Source organism: Hyalella azteca, unplaced genomic scaffold (assembly GCF_000764305.2).
Source record: "Hyalella azteca isolate HAZT.00-mixed unplaced genomic scaffold, Hazt_2.0.2 contig12831, whole genome shotgun sequence".
Lineage (NCBI taxonomy): Eukaryota > Metazoa > Arthropoda > Malacostraca > Amphipoda > Hyalellidae > Hyalella > Hyalella azteca.
In genome coordinates this window covers 69,265-91,657 of record NW_025942776.1, presented here as the reverse complement: position 1 = coordinate 91,657, position 22,393 = coordinate 69,265, and the positions used below count along the sequence as shown (strand labels likewise).

The following is a 22,393-nucleotide window of genomic DNA, read 5'->3' as shown; positions in this document are numbered from 1 at the left end:
GCAATCATTCCCAAAACTCTACGGCATATACACTCGAAATTTAGATATAATTTCTAACAGGCAATTTTGAATTTCGTATCTCACTATATAGACATCTGATGGTGAATGACCGTTAATTACACGTTTTTTATTGAATCAACGGTAATTAAACACATTTTCCAAAGTCATTTGCCTAGTGGCCCATTGTCATTCATCACTTCTCCTTTTACTCAGTCATTAAAGAAATTCAGGCATTTGTACTGTGAATTAATCGTACAGGCGTTTTTGTTCAAGCTCTACGACTCTGACTCCACAAATTTTTCTTACGTGGGCTAGGCTAGGGCACCTGTTTTTGATAAAGAATTTTGAACAGTTTTCCTCATGTGCATTACCTGAATAAGATAATGTGTACTCCATGTCTAAGATAATATGTATTTCATGTCTAAGATTATACGTATTTCGTGACTAATGTAATTTGTGCTCCTTGCCTACAATAATTTTTTTCCTTGTCTTTGACAACTATGAATCCAAGCCTGGAATAATATTTATTCTCCGACAGGGACATGACAATCCATGACTGAAATAATCTGTATTATTTGCCGATGACAAATGACAACATATGTCCGAAATAATTTTTATTCCTTACGTATGTTAATTTGCATTCTTAAGATAATAATGTCCACGGGCGTTATTTTAATCTCTGCCAGTGACATGACAATCCATGACTGAAATAATTTTTATTATCCGCCGATGACAAATGGCAGCACATGTCTGAAGTAATTTCCATTTCTTGCGCATGTTAATTTGCATTCCTAAGATAATAACGTCCATTAACGTTATTCGTTGCAGACAACCGCGACCATGCGCAGTGCGGTGCTGCTCGGTCTCGCTGTGCTGCTCGTCTGCTCAGCTGCGTCTGCAGCCAACGCACTCGTAAGTATTTTAAGTTAAATAAAATTATTTGAGATTTATTTCGATATACGCCTCTTACAAGACGTACTTAATTAAATAACCTATTTCTTCTATCCGGCCTCCGTAAATGCCAATATTTTTAGTGGCAAAATCGGCATAACCTTGATTCGTTTCATCTTAAATGTTCTTATTCCAAACTGATTTGAAAAAGTATCTGGTTTTGCACGCTACCGTCATAATTTCTCCGACAATTTATTTTGCGCTGAATAATAAATGTATGTGTAACAGCTGATATGCATGCATGCAGCCTATAGGGTGGTTACGTACCATTCTAGCAATGGTTTTCACGTTTAAACTGACCAGGAGTGTAATTCACACAAGTAATCAAACTTTGTAGATGGAGCAAATTTTAATAACATAAAAAACAATCAACAGGCTATCGGTTGCTAAGGTAAATAAGGTGTATGATTACAGTGGTTGAAATCATTTTTCATAATTCTGAAAATTAACGGAACATTACTACATGGAATTCATCAGTATAACTACATCAGAGAACTAGCTTAAAGTCCCGCGTCTCACGCCAACCACAACAGCCGGCGTCAAGACTAAAAAAATATAACTCAGTACTCACTGCAGTGAGTGACAGAGAGCGCATTTTCTCGTCGACGAAAACTTGAGGTCACGGACGTACAGACAGACAGACGGACATGGCGAGCACAATAGTGTATTTTTTTCATAAATGAGAAAATGCTCTAATAAGACATTCAGGTGTCGCAGTAATAAGGAACTATAAATATAAATATTATTATATAATAATTTATAAATTTATTATAAATATAAAATAACTATAATAAATAAGGTCAGTTATCAACTACAAACAAAAGCTACGCGCTATGCGTAAAAGCTGCGGCTACAGTATACAATTTATATATATAAAATATATATATAAAAATATGTACAGTTTAAATAAAGTCTTTCAAAAAATGTTTAAAAAAATATGTGGTATATCTTTGTGGACATCTAACATCAAGCTACGAGATCCGGTTTCTAGAAAGTTATAATCACTAAACTTTCTATTCTGGCACCTTGCGTGTAGCCATAATAGGCAACACATTCTCTCACGGTTGCAAGTTTGTTCTTCCTTTCACCGTTGGTTGGCAAGACACACAAAGGTCCCATTCACACTCATGTAAAATCCTACAGCCCTACACTCAAACAAATGCATGGGTCCTATTGTCCAAATAGTGATACACTTTGTTACCCATAGCGTATCACTGACGATATTGCATTGACACAACGGTGCGCTGAAACGCCTTTTTACGGGCCCAAACTGAGTCAGGATGACCCAAACAAGGGCGAATGGTGCAACGGTTTTGTGACAAAGTCTAACTCATTTCTGAGAGTGTTGGGCGGTCGTTTCTTTTGCCGGCCTCTGAAAGCGTCCGTGTGAAGCCCTCCTATAAAATGCTTCAAAATTTTACGTCATCAGTTCCGGTATTGCAATGCGGATTGCTTGCTATACCTGAAGTGCGGAATTACGAATTTGCAATATTTTAATAGTGTGTCAATAATAATATTTATATTGACTAATAGTCTATTAATACTAATCATATTGACTATTAGTTTATTTATAGTATGCTTATTGACTAATAGTTTATTAATACTATTCATATTGACTAATAGTTTTTAATAATATTCATATTGACTAATATTTTATCGATAATGTTCATATTAACTAATATTTTATTGGTTAATATGAAAATTGACTAATAGTCTAATAGTAATATCAATATCGACTAATAGTTTATTTATAATATTCATGTCGACAAATAGTCTGTTGAAAATATTCATCTAGAATAATAGCTTGTAAATACTATAGGTATTTTTGTTGGCGTGATTTATGCTGTATTCACAAAGCTCCATTCAAGTGATGCTTGGAATGATTGTTCAATAAAAATGGGTAAAAAAAACTACATTAACAATCGAATAAATGAGTTACACACAACATGAATTACAATCATTGTTCTGAACATGAAGAGATTTTAATCCAAGGAAATGTAAATGAAACAAACTGGAAGAGAATCGGAAGCAGATGAAATGCTATACGAGTTAAAAGAGTAAGAGGAATAAACATGGAATAGGGAATGATTGGACGAAAAATGTTGTGCAGAAGAGATATTTTTTTAATTCCTTACAATGGACATGAATAGCCATAATACGAACAAATGACCATTAATCATTCAATTATCAAGCTATTTAGCGGATACTGAAGCAAAAACTTGCTATTATTAAAATGCATATAATATTTGTTATATTCACGAATGTTTATTTATATATCATATAACAATATCATCGAGACACTTTACGGCACTTTTGACACACTCCAGTTAAGTTTCCTTTCCTATCTCATCCTGTCTATCATTGTTCTGCTAAATTATTTTTATTGTCTATCACTGTTCTTGTCATCATTATTCTGGGAGTTTCATTTCATGAGTCTCTTTTTGAAACCTTCCAATTAATTCTCTGCATACACATCCGGCTCAATATTTGCTTCATTTAAGGTCTATATGTTGGTTATTTGTTATACTCGTTTGCATATTTTATACTCGTTTCAAATTAATCATTATAATAGAAAAAGTTGAACTAGTTTGTAATATTCAGAGTCGACATTTCTTCGTGCTATAAAGGCTCTATGGATAAATTTGTATTTCAAAATTATCTGAAAATAAGACAAAATACTTCAGAAAAACTATTAATCAACAATATTAATATAATTAACAAAACCGAGGAAACTCTAAAATTTGCTGTTTTATTTATTTGTCACTGATTGATATATTTTCATAAAGCGGCATAATTTAGAAAATAATTTTTTTAAGATTCGTTCTTCAATCTGTTGAGAAATTACTGTTATTGGACGATGTGAATTTTTCACGGGATTTAGTTTGAGTTTAGTTTAGTTGAACTTTCTCACTCAACAGTCAGGAAGCTCTTAATTGCTAACTCAATTATCATCAATTATGTAAGCGCGCTACGCAATTTTCCATCGCTGTAAATGCTATTCCCGGAGACACTTTCAAAAAATACAAACGCTGCTACAGCTCAATAAAAGTTTGTAATAATGTACAGTCAAGATTTACATTTCAATTTACAATTCACGATTTACAATTCACGATTCAGATCAATTTATACTGCGCAATTTCCCATTCCAGAATATTTTATCTCTCGGAATAAAATTGTTTATTTAATAGCATGTGATTTAATAGGAGTTAATTTGATTCCTGACCCATGCCATAGGAACATTTATGCAAATTTTGCAACAACCATTTATCAATGGTCTGTTTTTTTGGATCATATGGTGCTTACTTTAACTCAAGTCTATTATTCGTCCGTAATCTTTACGAAATAATTAGAAATACACAAATTCGTGAAAATAATTAGAAATATTCATACCCTTGCAGTAATTAATACGGGAATATTAACTTTTATCAAATTATATCGCAGAACCTTTACTTACTCTTAAAATAACTGAGCTGCGTTCTATGGTAAAAATTAAAATATCAGAATTCAAACCTATTTATATGACTTCGCATCGCATCTTTTGAATCGATCTGTTTGAGAAAGTTTAATTATCGTATTCTTCACGTGCTTTCCACGGACTCCGAAATAAAATTGATCTAATTACTATGAGATATTCTTGTTTCGCATTTTTATTGAGATTTTACTCATGCGTCAAGTTAATGTCAGGATTTGCGAATTGAGGTCAGGGTGCAGGAATTGTGCACTCAGAAAATGTAACTATGTACAAATAGTGATGCCTTTTTAGCGCATTTTCTCATTTATGGAAAAAATGCACTATTGTGTTCGCCATGTCCGTCTGTCTGTCCATCCGTCCGTCTGTGACCTCAAGTTCTCATCGACGAAAAAATGCGCTCTCTGTCACTCACTGCAGTGAGTACTGAGTTATATATTTTTCCCTAATGTGGAACACCCTGCCCCTGTTTGGCCCAGAAAAAGGACATGTCTGTGCCACACGTAGCAAGTGTGTCCCTAATTTGAACAATTATGACCCATGCCGGCCGTCAACTCCAACTCCATCCTCATATTGCCCTCAGAATGATGCGGATTACCTCGAAAATAATGCTTTTATTTTTATATTATTCCCTACTTCGTGATACAGAGTACAGCGATATTTTACGTCGGTTCTAACATCACGAGCTCACAAGGATGTCAAATTAAGTTCGTAATAGATAATAAATTTTATTGAAAGTGATAAATGGTCTTTAATTCTGTTTCATGAACTTAACAAATTTTCATTTCGATGCGTTGCATTTCAAACTGCAGGNAGTAAAGCTGTAAGTAAAGCTGCAAGTAAAGCTGCAAGTAAAGCTGCAAGTAAAGCTGCAAGTAAAGCTGCAAGTAAAGCTGTAAGTAAAGCTGCAAGTAAAGCTGTAAGTAAAGCTGCAAGTAAAGCTGTAAGTAAACAGCGCCTACTGGCCAGCATTGGTAAGCAGTTACTGGCAGTTGGCTTCTCATCTCGGTTATGTGAGCGGCTGTTGGCATGATAGCCTCCCGGGCCCGATAATTGTGTCATTACATCTGCTATTGTGTCCCAATAACTACGAGCATGTGTGAGTAGAAGCTTGCTGGGAGTTTGTCCATTTGCTGTTGGTGTAATGACGGTAATCGAAGCTTGTGGTTATGATGTTCTTGAAGTTTTAACATTCTTAATATTCAGGGTCATCTTGCACTAAGGTGATAGTAATTGCAGTCAGTTGCTGAAAGTTACTGAATTTCAAGTTGGTGACATGATTCCAGGAATTCCAGTGTCCAAGATTTTGATTTTTATTCAACAAAAAGTGACGTTCACTAAAACTTTGCACTCTTATGTTTCAACTTTAAATTTTTTCATATGATGTACGTACCACTGTCATTAAAAACTTTGGTAGATATGAAATTAACATTAAATGGAATATTTAACCTTACCAGAAGTCTGAAATAGTAAAAAATGTAGCTGTAACAGAACGAAGGAATTGCATTACAATTCATGCATTGCAGGTAAAAATATATAATGGTTTAGTTCTCATTCATTTATTAACCTCATAAATTGTAGATGGGATGTAGTTTGATTTCATGAAACATGCATTCAATCTCAAATCTATATGTGTTGGTATAAATATTTTCAGTTTAATATTCACACCCGCAACGAAACTGACATCGAAATGATGTTGACTAAGCGTTGTTTTAATTTACTATAATTATTTAATAAATGTTGTTTCAAAACCATTTGTCAGTTTTCAACGATGGTTGGATTTCATTAAAAATTTTAATTCAAAAAATGTTTTATAGTTAACTCGTAAGGCACAGTTAAATGGTTGTTACTCCTCCATCTTGCTCACGCATTAACTGCGTCCCGAGTTCCAGCCTCGTGAGAACGGCCTGGCAAGGACCGTCCAGAGATCTGTAATGGCTCTCAGGCGGCCGTTTGTTCCATTAACTTTGTTACAACTGCCGCTTCAACTAGAATATTTCGCATCTTCCTTCCTCCCACACTCTCTCCTCCCACAAACCCCCTTACTCCTTCTGTTTCTCCTCTCTTATACTCGTAATCTTTTACTCGATGGTTCACTAGCTTTCCCTCTGATCCGTTTTTTTCTTTGCGTATTTTCATTTCGGAAGTGATATGACCAATCTGTGTTGAAATTTCAAAGCAAAACACTACGCTTCCCGTTTTTCATGATAACACGACGCAAGGGAAACACAGTTTGAAATAAAACNGCGTAGCTGGTCAAATTGAAGTACAGTCCAGCCTGCCTGTGCAGCTGGTCAAATTGAAGTACAGTCCAGTCTGCCTGCGTAGCTGGTCAAATTGAAGTCCAGTCCAGCCTACCTGTGCAGCTGGTCAAATTGAAGTACAGTCCAGCTCCAGCCTGCTATTGCAGCTGGTAAAATTGAAGTCCAGTCCAGCCTGCCTGCGCAGCTGGTCAAATTGAAGTACAGTCCAGTCTGCCAGCGTAGCTGGTAAAATTGAAGTACAGTCCAGCCTGCCTGAGCAGCTGGTCGAATTGAAGTACAGTCCAGCCTGCTATTGCAGCTGGTAAAATTGAAGTCCAGTCCAGCCTTCCTGTGCAGCTGGTCAAATTGAAGCAGGGAATTATTCGTCCATCTCTGTCGCAGGAACCCTCTGGAGTCTGACGCGCTACTCTAACCACTTTAGAGCAGGACTCGAAAATATCGCGTCGTCTTCACTACCCTCGGCCTGCTCTCTTCGTGAAAAACAGCCTGGCGCTCCCTACATTGGCTGCCTTTATGGAACCATGAGTACTCATCCTTCCCTTTCTTGGTGGGCATGGAAGATGCACGAGGTCGTCTTCTCGATGACGCCATGCCATTTGTTTGAATCTCTGAACGCTGGGTTGGTGATGGCTAAAAAGGGGATTCATGAATCATGGTATACAAGCAAGCGTTGCTAAACACAAGTATGGTCAATCTCATTAGTATTTTTTTTTGTGACCACGATAACTGAAGTTTTTAAAACAAAAAGTGCATGTAGCTACTTATATAGATTCAAATTAAGTTCTATATTGTGAAACGTAGTTCTAACGTTTTAAGTTATAAGATTTAACTTCTAATTGGAGAAATAAAATTTCAGTTGGGCTGAGGGACACTTTTTCACATGCATCATGGAGTGATTGCTCCCTCTCATGAAGTAAATTTAATTCAAAGTTATCTCTGAGCTTTTGATTGACATTTTGGAAAAATTCAAATCGAGAATAGTGGTGCCTGAAAATCGTCCTGTTGAAGAGATGGTCGTGCATTGAAATAGGACATTATTGCAAATATAATAAACTGAGCGTATAGCATGCATGTATCTCTCTCAACCGTTATACTCGGCACTCGGGTATGGCAATCGTGTAACTTAATCGTGATGTATAAACTATTAAAAAGTAATAAATGGTATTTAGTTGTTACAATATATTGACTTGGGGATCGATTCGAAATAAATTTAATTTTTCAAGATCGTCTATCTATTTTAGGATGTGAAGTAAAGTTAAATAGGTTATTTGTCTGCTAAGTTTTAATGTAATAATTAATTCTACATTTATTGTAAACTACGTATTATTGGGACATTGAATTTTCAGCCCACGCATTCCTGTTGATTTTGACACTATTATTCACAAGCTTTATATATTTTTACTATGCATTCAGTCAATCTCACCACCTGTGAAGCTTGATAAACTGGAATCCATGTCCGGACGGTCATTTCTTGAGTGGACGCAGTGCTCCTAGAAATGCTTGCTTAGTGGCAGGAGTTCCAGGAGATATTCCATCAAAGTAAGCTTTAACTTTGAATACGCTCTTGGCGTAACTGAATTTCCTTTTCGCCTTCGGTCTGCATTGCGTCCAGGGGATGGCCGAACCGTCCTTCTTGCCAGGCCTGAATATTTTGATGATGTAGGACTAGAGATCACAGGAATAGCATTGTAAATCCTATTGTTGAATATTCGTTTCATTGAATATCATATTTGTATTACAACAAAAACTATGCGTGTTGGTGTGTAGGGTAAGAATAATTATACGTGAATTGTAGAGTTTTGACATCTATGGATGTGTTTGGAATATTTGCTGTGTTTTTAGTAGAACAGTAACTATCAGTCATGCAAATTTCGATTTATTACTTATTACATCCATATTATTTCCGGCGTTGAAAGGCTCAAATTTACATGCGACTCTTGGGGATGTTGCTTTTTCGCGTTTATTGTAATAGCGAACAGGTTATTTGAACATTTTATTCCTAAAGCCTAAATATTGACAGATTATAGGAAGGGGGCATACTAATGGCAAGGATATAATTTGATCATTCAAACCATGATTGCAAATAATATATAGACTGATAAAGGCTATACAAATGCCTAGTACTCCTATAGTACTGGCTCTAAAATTGCTGAGTAAGACTCACTGCAGAGTCTCATTTATATTTCACGCGTGAAAAGGTGCACTGAACTTTGACAAATATTTAATGAAGCCAGCCTGTATATTTGATTAAAATGAAGTCAAAACGAAGCGAAATTTAAGCTCCATTAGGGAAGAATAGATGTGTCTATTTCTCGAAATTAAAATATCACGATTATATTCTCTGCTATAGCGCAGTTCTCTCAACACAAAATTTTGGAATATATTAAATGTATTTTATTAATATAAATTTTTGCAGTGTTTACTCTTTAAGGGTGTTAGAGAAGATTTCAATGATTGTAAATATTTTTCGAGTAAATTAAAATATTAATTGCACGAAGTCGAGTCGATTGTAAATGGTACATCAGAAATTGCAGTTTTTTTCATAAAAAAAGGAAACTTAGTAAAAACAATTTTTTGACATATTTAGGGAAACGCATTTGCTATGCAATTTATAAAAACAACTTTGATGTTATTTATTTTTAACTTTGATTTAACTTTGAAGTTATTTGATGAATTTTAAAAGTAACATTGCCTTAACCATTTTAGGGTCTGTACAAACCCGAATAAAAATTTCATTTAGGAACATGTAAGCAAACTTTCAAATCTTGTCAAGAGATCAAAACAAGATCATTTATCTCATGACTAGAAAAATTTGCTCAGTAAATTTTGATTCGCTAGAGGAAGTGCAGACGCGATCTCCCATGAGCGTTGTCTATTTCTCGAAATTAAAATATCACGATTATATTCTCTGCTATAGCGCAGTTCTCTCAACACAAAATTTTGGAATATATTAAATGTATTTTATTAATATAAATTTTTGCAGTGTTTACTCTTTAAGGGTGTTAGAGAAGATTTCAATGATTGTAAATATTTTTCGAGTAAATTAAAATATTAATTGCACGAAGTCGAGTCGATTGTAAATGGTACATCAGAAATTGCAGTTTTTTTCATAAAAAAAGGAAACTTAGTAAAAACAATTTTTTGACATATTTAGGGAAACGCATTTGCTATGCAATTTATAAAAACAACTTTGATGTTATTTATTTTTAACTTTGATTTAACTTTGAAGTTATTTGATGAATTTTAAAAGTAACATTGCCTTAACCATTTTAGGGTCTGTACAAACCCGAATAAAAATTTCATTTAGGAACATGTGAGCAAACACTTTCAAATCTTGTCAAGAGATCAAAACACGTTAATTTATCTCATGACTAGAATGACTAGAATTTGCTCAGTAAATTTTGATTCGCTAGAGGAAGTGCAGACGCGATCTCCCATGAGCGACGCTCGTTCTCGCAGGTCTTCAATAAATGCATCGCAATGAAAGTTGCAATGTTTCAAACGTCGCAGCCTCTGCACTGCAAGTTTGTTTCACACCCTGGAGACAAGTGCCAGTGTTAGTGAAGTGTTCTGCATCTGAGCCTGATTAGGTGTCATTCCCATCAACGACCAGGGCCCATATTATCAAAACTAGATTGAGTAGCGGCCAAGTGCACGTAGCGGCCTATGTACACGTAGCGGCCTTAGTGCACGTAGCGGCCTAAGTACACGTAGCGGCACAAGCACACATAGCAACCTATATACTGTACACGTTGTGGCCTAAGGACACGCTGCGACTAATTTCTCAACTGTGATTGGTGGGTTTAGCTTGAAAAGCTAAACCCATTGGCTTGCAGAGTTACAAACTCGTACCTATTTCTAATAGTATGGACCGTAAATAGACGAAATATCGCAATAATCACGTTTCTTCAAAATTAAGTTTCACTACGGAATATTAGACACAAAGAATTTGAGTAAGATTAGCTTACTCGTACGCGTTACTTCGACATTGTGCCCTCAAACCCCACAAAAAAAATAATTAAAAAGTTCTACTTGCTCTTAATTTAACTACAAATGAAATTACTCGTACTCTGAAAAATAAGAGACAAGGCGGGCGTTCTGAGGAGGCATACAAAAAGATGAAATGAAATTCGTCCGCGAAATTCGTGAAATTCCACGAATTTGTGCGCTCAGTAGAGTTGCTAGCCTAGCTATTGTAACTGACAATTTTTGGCCAGGCGTCCAAGTGAATTAATCTGGTAATAAATTTTAAATTATTCAGAATTATATTTGAATTAATTAACTAATTTGCGGAACTTACTTCCAACATACCCCTCTTGAGAAGCTGTTGTTTTTTTCGAGTAAATGTCGAGTAAATGTGTCTTGAATAAAAATATCTTCCAAATCAATGCGGTTCAGTTCACTTTTTACGAATCAAATTCAATTTATCCAGTGAAAAAAATCACGTTATAATGCTTTTCCTAATTGTGTACTGGAAACCGTCTTTTACAAAATCCAGTTTTTGTGAACTTGATTAGAAACAAGATCTGGATCTTTAATATCGATTTACGTTGTAATTGAGTTAACCTGTATATATCAAGTTTCTAACCTCTTCCATCGTAGATAAAAATGAATAATGACTTCTGACTTATAACCGACTTATAAGTTTCTGACTCCGTCTGAAACGGACGGAGTTTTTCTGACTTATAACAGAGACAATTGGTCTTAGTTTAATTGTCATGATGATAGTATTGTGACATTTATTTATGAATATTCATGACTGAACTTTCTATGGGAAAAGTTAGAGAGTAGCGTCCATCAAAACTAGATGACTAAATAATAAATCATTTCTTCACAACACCTACGAAAATTCGCTTGCACACATTTTCAGTTATTCACCGGCGATTTACCTATAGTTTACCGATCATCATGACTGATTTAGTTGCCACTAAAGTTCCAATGGTCTCGCTGATTGCTTCACAAACAACCAGTTTATGGTAGCGAAATTGGCCTTTTTCTAAGAACGCGTTTCCTAAGAGCATCGTCGAGTGTAGCACGGTGCTGGAGCAAGCCATAATGGGCAAGTTGGTATGGAATCCACGTCCATGACCGGGCCTTTATCGCCATGGCTCTCGCTGTTCATTACCGCAATGGAGATAGAAGTCCCGTAGTTATGAGCTGCTATTGCTGGATTTCAGCATACTTACTGCAGAGCTCCTTTATATTGGCACCTCGAATGTGTAGAGCGTCTGCGAATGTGGAGAGCAGCTTGCGTAGATTTGTTCCACGGTTATTTCTTCAGTCAAATGATCTTCCAAGAAATGGGCTACTTGTATCAGATTATTTGGCCTCTGAGGCAGGATGAGGCTCTATGAACATTGATGAGCCCTGGAATGGTCTGTCTGCTGGGAGTGTATGGGTGCTTCAGTTTCTGCAGTGTTACCAGAACTCAATTATATTTTTACAGAAAATCTATAATTATTGGAAGAATTTTTATAATTTTATTGGAACAATTTTTACATCTGGGGTTGATTAAGATTTAATTTCTATCATTGCTAGTGAATGATGTTTTTATTTGGATTATGATTATCTGGTCCATTTCATTTTTTTCAGTTCTTAACCGATGATTCTTCACCAAAAAATTTTGGCAGTTGTAAAACATTCCTATAAATGAACGCAAAAACCATCACATCTCATTAAAATTTCTTCACTCGCATTTCTCTTGTGCGTATTCACGTCCATTTCTCAATTGGAATACAGTTTTGAAAAGAGTTTCTTTCTATTGTCCCATGGTCGTTGTTCGTCTTTCGAAAAATTCTCGCTTTGAGGCGATCACTTTTGCTGACACTTTTAGTTTATTCTGCGTGGGCGCTCTGTATTCTGCATAAAGTGCGCCTGCGGAAACAGTCAAAGTCAAAGGCAGCGGCTACCCACTGGCAACACTCACTGGAATTTGAAGATCTTTGTCTAAAAAGTGATAGTATTTTTGCTTCTTTGTGAGTCATTATGATCCATTTTGGCCCAGGAGAAATACGTACTGTCCTATGTCCTCTCAATGCTCCTACTGTTGGTGCAAAAGTGGGTTACTTTTTGACAATATGTCGCGTTCATTTTCTGAGTAAACTTTTGAAATTCTTTCCGTTGAATATTTTGTCAAACGTAAGTTTTGTTTTGAAACAACGACTCTTGTCTATTACGAACACATGTTGTTGAAGTTCTTGGATAAATCCCCTCTGAGAGAGGGAAACTTCCCTTCTACAATGGGGAAAAATGAGGAAAAATAGGCCAGAGTTTCTTTGCGTGGTTCGAGCATCTGGACTTACGGCTACATTTACTGCTGCTATATAAACGACTTACTGACGGAGACTTTTTTGCTGCATGTCCTTGTTTTTATATCTGGAGAGAAAATGAGGGAGAACATGCATTTTAGTTGACGCAGCTTTGCTCATAAGAATTTTGAACAAAACACCTGACTTCGGAATCACAGTTTATTACCTAATTGTTAACAAAATTAAAGTCCCAATATGCCGTTCTAAATATGCTGAAAGTAATGTGATCAATTGAATTTTTTTACATGGTTATACATGAAAATTAAAAAGTTATATAGCTCAAGCGGCGTTCAAGTACGTTCATTGACTTTGTGGCTTTTTTGTAGATTTTGCGTGTAATGGTAAAACTATGGTTGAAAATTATTTGAAAAACATGAGGTACAAAGTTATACTACGTATTACAGCGAAATTCTACATATTTATATGTAAATAAAATAATTCCTTTCACCTTAACTACTAGTAATAACTTTTTAGATTATGTTTTAAGAAGGGTTATGTAACTTTTGGTTTGCTCTGAACTCTAATGTTGTCTTCAGTGAGGTTCTCCGGGCGCTAAAGTTTTCTCACATGGAGTGCCTTTTCACCGACTAAGTTGTCTGGCGTTAGCAACTTCTCTCAGGCGCGTCGGCCAGTCTTTACGTGAAGCACAAAACTTTAAATTACATCGTTAATATTAAATGGTCAGCTCCTCGAAACTCTAACGCTGCCAAGCCCACTACTGACCAAAATCTTCCAACTCCTCGTAGTGCTCTAAATAATTTTTCAAGTCATTAAATCGAGAGGAGGAAATTTCTCTTCATATCACCTTTCACTTCTAATACAGCTTTCGAATTTCCAAGCTCTTTCAAGACGAATGTTCGTCCTCGTGTAATTAATTTGTTATTTGAAAGGTTTTCAAGAATTTTTAATGATTTTCGTGGATTTTTCAAAAATTTCAATGATTTTTCGTGATCTTTTCCTTTCACAACACATGATTTTTTTAAAGCATCTGTTTATTTTATTCTCATAATCGGAAACGAAAGGAATTATTGGTAACCATCACATAATTATTAAATAAAAAAATACGGTTCCTTCAACATCATTATTTATTTGCTGAAAGTAAAGCCGCTGAGAAGCTTAATTTCTATAAAGGAATTTTAGAAGAGGGAGGTCTGCTTTTCCCGCTGTTTAAAGCTAGACCAGAAGGGCTTCCATCATTCGGTTATCATGTTTTTCGTTATATTAAACATTGATGAGTGCACTGAAATGTTTCCATCATAGACTTCTTATCTAATATACGAGCTGTATAAAATAAAATCTTTAAGCAACCCTATCAACGAATATTTTTAATTAAATTGTTCAATATGTGCGTTTTAATTTTCTTGAATTCGTCGAGACCAAAGTTATTGATGTATTTCATCATCAATAAAAGTAACCTAACTTCGCATCAAATTTTGACCTCGCGGAGTGAAAAAACCACAACACGAATCAAGTACAATTAATTATTTACTTTTAGGAAATTTTATGCAAGTTTTATTCAAGACCAGAGCGTATTTCTTATTACTGATTTTCTTATTAATTTTTTCGATGCTGCGAACTAGGCTTTTTGCGGGATTTGAAAGTTCGAATATAAGGTTTCCAAATGACATTTTATTTGACTTTACGACGTTTCGAATATTCCATAGTCATTATCTAGTAAATGAAGTGAAAATTTTAGGAAATTTTAACAAAAAAGTGAATTGAATAAATTAATTCATCGATGGTTTCTAGCAGCTGGTAATACAATATGGCGATGTATGGAGTATACATCAGAGTAGGATACCGTCAGAACTGACAGCCCGGCTCGTCTTGGTCTGTAATTTATGACCTCAGGGCTGACAGGGGCGGTAAGGGGGGCGCTGTGCACTTAACTTGACTTATTGACTTGATAAGTTACGTGTCTCACGTATCTCTCTTTAACTTGACTTATTGACTTGATAAGTTACATGCCTCACGTATCTCTCTTTAACTAGACTTATTGACTTGATAAGTTACGTGTCTCACGTATCTCTCTTTAACTTGACTTATTGACTTGATAAGTTACGTGCCTCACGTATCTCTCTTTAACTTGACTTACTGACTTGATAAGTTACGTGCCTCACGTATCTCTCTTTAACTTGACTTATTGACTTGATAAGTTACGTGCCTCACGTATCTCTCTTTAACTTGACTTACTGACTTGATAAGTTACGTACCTCACGTATCTCCCTTTAACTTGACTTATTGACTGATAAGTTACGTGCCTCACGTATCTCTCTTTAACTTGACTTATCGACTTGATAAGTTACGAACCTCACGTATCTCTCTTTAACATGACTTATTGACTTGATAAGTTACGTGCCTCACGTATCTCTCTTTAACTTGACTTATTGACTTGATAAGTTACGTGCCTCACGTATCTCTCTTTATTTACGTGCCTCACTCTTTAACTTGACTTATTGACTTGATAAGTTACGTGCCTCCCGTATCTCTCTTTAACTTGACTTATTGACTTGATAAGTTACTTGCCTCACGTATCTCTCTTTATCACGTGGAGCTGTGGCGGTGTGATGCAGCTAAGTGAGCTACGTTACGTACGTAGCACGGAGGAAGCCCCAAATTTTTACAAAAACACAACTGAAATAAATTTACTAGTTTCCCCCGTGTAAATGTTAAAACTTGCTTCGCATTTCGTCCCATCGAATTTTTGTCATGCAGAAATAGTTCTTTATTCTAGATGATTATTTCTTAAGGTAGATAAAAATATTTAACCCTTGATCTTAAGTTTTTTTAATTTAATTTTGCTGGATAATTTTCAACGATAGTTTTTGATATTTGTAGATTCAATTACGAAATAATATTTACGGGCATGTGTTTTGTGGGAAAGTTGCATTTTAAGATCTGAGTTATTTTTGCATTTTGTGGGAGTGTCTTCTTTAGGGAATATTACTTTCAATACGCTTATTATTTCATATACTATTCCAACTTTAAACACTCTTATTACTTTGAATAACAAATGATCATGCATGAGAGCTCGTCTCTGAATTTCTAAAGATCCACGTGCATTTTTTTTGCATCGTGTCATAATGTGGCGTGACACGAATTTCGAAAAAAACTTTGACCTTAACCAAGGATTCAAAATGAAAGATATTCAGAATGTTATTCCTATATGAGACCAATTTTGCATGGTCGTCTATTCAATTATTCGCAGGCAGGTTCGCCTATTGGCCCTTTATTGGCCTCTCCCAGCCAATGAGATGCGCGCTACTAAACAGCCTCTTGGCAGCAAATTGCTTGCACTTCGTCAACTTTTATTATTCGATGAAAGAAATTGAAGCTCCCGAGGTCAGGGTGCAGGAATTGTGCACTCAGAAAATTTAATATAACTATGTCCAAATAGTGATGCCCTTTTTCCCTAATGTAGATTATCTTGACCCTTTTTGGCCTAGATAAAAGGACATGTCTGTGCCACACGTGTCTAATTTAAACAATATGACCGATACCTGCCGTCAACTCCAACTCCATCCTCGTAAATAATAATAATAATAGCGGTTTCAGCGTTTATTAGGCCGTACGCTTGTCGCCGATTCTTAACATCGTAGAATATTCACAGCTTACTGCGGTCTCGAACTCACAACTCACTGATTCAAATTCAGCTGTGCTTAACCGCCCTGCCTCCTCGCCGATTCTGACCAGAAACTGGCGCACAGAGCTGGGATCGAACCTGCAACTCACTGCTCCAATCCTGGTACTCTGAACTGTAACCACTGGGCCACCCTGCCCTTACCACTGGGACACCCTGCCCCTACCACTGAGCCACCCTGCCCCTACCACTGGGCCACCCAGCCCCTACCACTGGGCCACCCTGCCCCTACCACTGGGCCACCCTGCCCCTACCACTGGGCCACCCTGCCCCTACCACTGGGCCATATTGCCCTCAGAATGATGGTGGATTTCCTCGCAAATATTGGTTTTATTTCTATATGTTATTCCATACTCCGTGATACAGAGCACAGCGATATTTTACGTCGGTTCTAACATCACGAGCTCACATGGATGTCAAATTAAGCTCGAAATATATAATAAATTTCATTGAGAGTGATAAATGGTCTTTAAATCAGTTTCATGAACTTAACAAATTTTCATTTCGATGCGTTGCATTGTAAACTGTAGGGTTTGTTGCTACGAAGCAAATATTTTAACGGAAATGATATTGAATTTTCGTACTTCTCAGTATATTCACTTTAGCATCGTTAAACTCATTTGATATATATTAACCATTATTATAATTTATTTTTAAGTAGGTTCTGAAAAATTCCAATTTATTCCAATTTCTGCTCGTTTTGTGACGAAATGTAAGGTGTAAATTATTTTTTAATTATATCGAATGTTGATGGTGAGAATTTCTTCCTAAAATATGTAGAAATTAATTAGACGTCAATGAAGAATATAGTTATCTAAACTTGTATTTTAGGAACAATATCACTATTAGAAATTTCCAAAAATTATTCCATATTTCAAAACAACAAGTAAATTCCTTTAGGGGAATTTTGTACCCAGAATTAAATGTTATAAATGAAACGTCCGGCCAAAACTTTTAAAATCCGCCGCTACTTCACCAGCATTTAACCCCAAGTCTAATTTAATTATCTTCATTGTTCTGTTATAAAATTATTCCTTGTATTGAGTGCCCGATGTGCTTTCTTTTTGTTAAGTCTGCACAAATTTAGTCTTATTTATAGTGTGCGATGCTTCAGTCTTCACTTATTTAATTTATTGTAATTTAACCTAAAAATTATTTAACTTTAAGTGGATGCGGCTCAAACTGAAGCTCTATTTTAGAGTTGACGTCAAATCGTTTTCACTTTAATCTTACTTAAACGAACCAATCGTTAACTTTTCTTACTTTATTTCCGTCTGAAGCATCCATCTTCTACTGATTTCTTCATTTTTCATCCAATTAAATTTTTCCCAGAAGTGCGTTAACACAATGAGTGGCAATTTAATCTCAGGTGAATAGATTTAGTTTACTTCAACCTTAATTGAATTTACTGCTTTAAATTACTTAATGACTTTTACCTTCTAATCTATGATCCATTCATTAAAATTAACCCAATTATTCACAGTATGAACCGCAAACCTTATGGCGATTTGCCTGTTGCGCTGTACTTCCCTTGACGTCGTTCCTGCCATTTATTCTCGCTTGGCTTTTACTTTTTGGTAAAATGAATCCACCCCGAGCTTCCAAGAATAATGCATTCAAAATTTCAAGTCCATGCTTAAATTCAATCAACTCCTCGTTTTAATAAATTTTCTCTACATTTAACTTGCTTCACTACTTTTATCTCCGATACGATTGTATGAAATCATTCATAACCTCGGCATTTTTAATCTCATGTTTCTCATGCCTCTGTGCGTCATACCTTTAGTACAATGTGCACCAGAGGACTATAGTACAAAATTTCGAACAAAAAAGCGACACGTAGAACGTTGCCCGCACGACCACAAAATCTGTGCATAAGTTGTCGTCTTATAACGACATTGAATATCTAGGAATTCAGCGGAAAAGAAAACGTCTGGCAGTGGCGGGAGGGGGGCCTCCAAATATTGAATATTCACTTGTATTTATTTATTTATATTATTATTATATTATCAGTATTAAATGTATTTGTTTTTATTTATAGGTACAAATATTCATTTGTGCCTACAAATAAATAAGGAAAATCGACCTACACTGAGAGAAATGCGTGAGGCTTGTCTAAAAACAGATGCACATTTTGCCCTGGTGTCGGTCTCCTTGACTTGATTTGGCGCTGCCAAAAGACCGAATCAGTGCTACGTCCGCTCTCTGCTCATGATGTGGGGGAGAAAGCGTGTCATTATATGGACAATGCAACCCATTTATTTTTTTGAGTGTACGCCCCCCCCCATCCCCGATTGCTGCAAGACGCTTGGCAGACCCTTACTTTATAGCCTAATATTTTGGGCGGATATTTTTGTTGGGTAGGGCGAAGAAAAAGCATTTGGAGATGTTAGGTGAACAACATGGTTCTGTATCGTACAGAAACACTTGAGAGTTGAGCAAGTACCTCTCGTGCTTTTAACAATGAGTTGCATTGTTAACATGGTTTGGTATCGTACAGAAATACTTGAGAGTTCAGTTAGCGCCTCGCGTGCTTTTAACAATGAGTTGTTTGTTATATCAGTAATGGAAGGTAGGAGGGAATATAGTAATAATAAAATTCTAGTTTCTATAATTCAATGGTGGATAGAATTGTAGGAGGTAAAAATCAAGGGTGAGTTGTTGCATTGAGGTTGTTTGTCTTGGGTTTGGCATAAAAGCTCCTCATGGGCATTGAATTTCAAATAAAGTTTGAAGAAAAATCCTACACTTCAATCAACAAATCCTTCAATCCTACAAATCCTAGACACTCGAAATATGCGCAAACCGATATGTTTTAATAATCGTGTTGAAATATGATTTTAGACGCCCTAATTTTTTACTATTTACATTCAATATTACAAGAGTGATACCAATGCTGTTTTTGGACTTGCTCCTTGGGCATCCGCATGTCTTTCCTCGAAGGCATCATGCCGAGTGATGCCGATGTTGTACCTACGTATGTTCGTGATACCGATGAGTGATTTAAGTGATATCAACGAGTGAAGAGGATGAGTGATACCGATACTTCACGATATACCGATAAGTGATCCAAATGATATCAATGAGTGATTCGGATGAGTGATACCTATGTTCGTGATATCGATACTTCACTATATAATGATGAGTGATATCGATGTTAGTAATCCCGAGAGAGACCGGTGCCGGTATTATAATATAACCTGCCCCTTTGCCGTCTGAACGCCTAGTTTCTTCGGACGCATCATGAATAAAAAATGCTATCGACACCCGGTTGGAAATATATAACTCTGAATATTGCGGTACCTGAGTAAAAGTATTTATTTATTTATTATGTTTGTTGGATTCTGAATCATAGCTTGATTACTAGGATGACAACTTTTATTTACTGGATTATTAGGATGGCAACTTGTATTTTTTAAATGCCCGAGTATACTGAAGCTCACGCGATCACAATATTTACGCAGCTATCACTCGCGACAACGATACAGGTTAGAAGTAACGATAAAAATACAGGTTAGAACTCATATAATTAGAAGATGACTAATCGGTACATGGTCAACGTGAATCTTTCGTACGTTTAATGTGATGCTGGCATGTAAGCTAAATGGGGTCGAGTAGAAACCATCGAGAATGTAGCATCGAATAATAAATCATGGTCCGTCCCGTCCACGAGACATGATCGGTATACGATCAGAAATAGACGTGATCGTAGCATGGCAGTGTAGTTATACACTCGTTACCATCAGCGTACATATATATGTTGATATAATAACGCGTTTATAACACATATAACGCGATATAGCGTTTATAAAATATGTTGGCCGTTTAAAACTGTTTAAATCCGTCGTCAACTATTGACCGGTCATGAACTGATGGCCGGCTGTCTTCAGTAAAGCTGCTGCCATCAGATATGAGACGAAATGTAGCGAGCGCATTCGTCTTCCATTATATTCCGGCGGCCGGATGGTATTTTTGCTCGTAATAAAGTGATAAAATCTAGCATTTTACCCGCGTTAAGTAGATGAATTGTAAGCTTTACACTGTTTTTTTCCGGCATTCAACTCAATCAGATGGCTTGTGACTCGCCTCTTAATTTTAACTAAATGCTAATGATTCTGATAGTTTTTGCACTGTAATCCATCAAGTTGCAATCATTTCCAAAACTCTACGGCATTTACACTCGAAATTTAGATATAAAGTCAGACGACAATTTTGATGAGGAATCCCGCCAGACATCTGATGGCGAGTAATCGTTAATTACACGTTTTTTTATTGAAACAACGGTTATTAAACATTTTTTTCAAAGTCATTTGCCTAGTGGCCCATGGTCATTCAATACTTCTCCCCTTACTCTTTCATGAAAGAAATTCAGGCGTTTGTCCATTTCTAGTCGTAAAACAAATATATTTACGTTGATTATTTCATACTATGAATAAATCGTACAGGCGATTGTGTTCAAGCTCTGCGATTCTGACTCTATAAATTCTTCTTTAATTGTCCTCGGCGGGGGCATATACATATACATATATGTATATATGTATATGCCTCGGCGGGGGCATATAAATACATATGTCTTATGTATTTATGACAAAGAATTTTGAGAAATTTTCCTCATGTGCATTCCATGAATAAGATAAATTGTATTCCAACCCTAGGATAATTTTATTGTCACCGATAAGATAATGCATATTCCATGTCTAAGATAATACGTATTTCATGTCTAAAGTAATTTGTATTCCATGCCTAAAATAATTTTTTCCCTTGCTTATGACAATACTGGCAATCCATGCCTATAATGATTTCTAATCTCTGACAGTGACATGACAATCCATAACTGAAATAATCTGTATTATTCGCCAATGACAAATGGCAATACATGTCTGAAATAATTTTCATTCCTTGCGTATATTAATTTGCATATCTAAGATAATAACGTCCACGTACGTTGTTCGTTGCAGACAACCGCGACCATGCGCAGTGCGGTGCTGCTGGGTCTCTCTGTGCAGCTCGTCTGCTCAGCTGCGTTTGCGGCCAACGCACTCGTACAGAAGCAAAAACTTGCTAATATTAAACTGTATATAATGTCAATGCTGCTTTATAGAGAACATTTTTTATATTCACGAATGTTTATTTATATATCATATAACAATATCATCGAGACACTTTACGGCACTTTTGACACACTCCAGTTAAGTTTCCTTTCCTATCTCATCCTGTCTATCATTGTTCTGCTAAATTATTTTTATTGTCTATCACTGTTCTTGTCATCATTATTCTGGGAGTTTCATTTCATGAGTCTCTTTTTGAAACCTTCCAATTAATTCTCTGCATACACATCCGGCTCAATATTTGCTTCATTTAAGGTCTATATGTTGGTTATTTGTTATACTCGTTTGCATATTTTATACTCGTTTCAAATTAATCATTATAATAGAAAAAGTTGAACTAGTTTGTAATATTCAGAGTCGACATTTCTTCGTGCTATAAAGGCTCTATGGATAAATTTGTATTTCAAAATTATCTGAAAATAAGACAAAATACTTCAGAAAAACTATTAATCAACAATATTAATATAATTAACAAAACCGAGGAAACTCTAAAATTTGCTGTTTTATTTATTTGTCACTGATTGATATATTTTCATAAAGCGGCATAATTTAGAAAATAATTTTTTTAAGATTCGTTCTTCAATCTGTTGAGAAATTACTGTTATTGGACGATGTGAATTTTTCACGGGATTTAGTTTGAGTTTAGTTTAGTT

The 22,393-nt window shown here is 35.8% G+C and overlaps 1 protein-coding gene across 1 annotated transcript in view; it reads left to right on the top strand.

Moving 5' to 3' along the window:
• The first annotated feature begins 827 nt into the window (after positions 1-827).
• LOC108667666 (follistatin-related protein 5-like) overlaps positions 828-22,393 on the top strand; it is an 85,371-nt gene continuing 63,805 nt past the window's right edge. The window contains 1 exon segment of the mRNA XM_047883420.1: positions 828-912. Within this exon segment, the coding sequence (XP_047739376.1) occupies positions 841-912 (72 nt within the window). The 5' untranslated portion in view covers positions 828-840.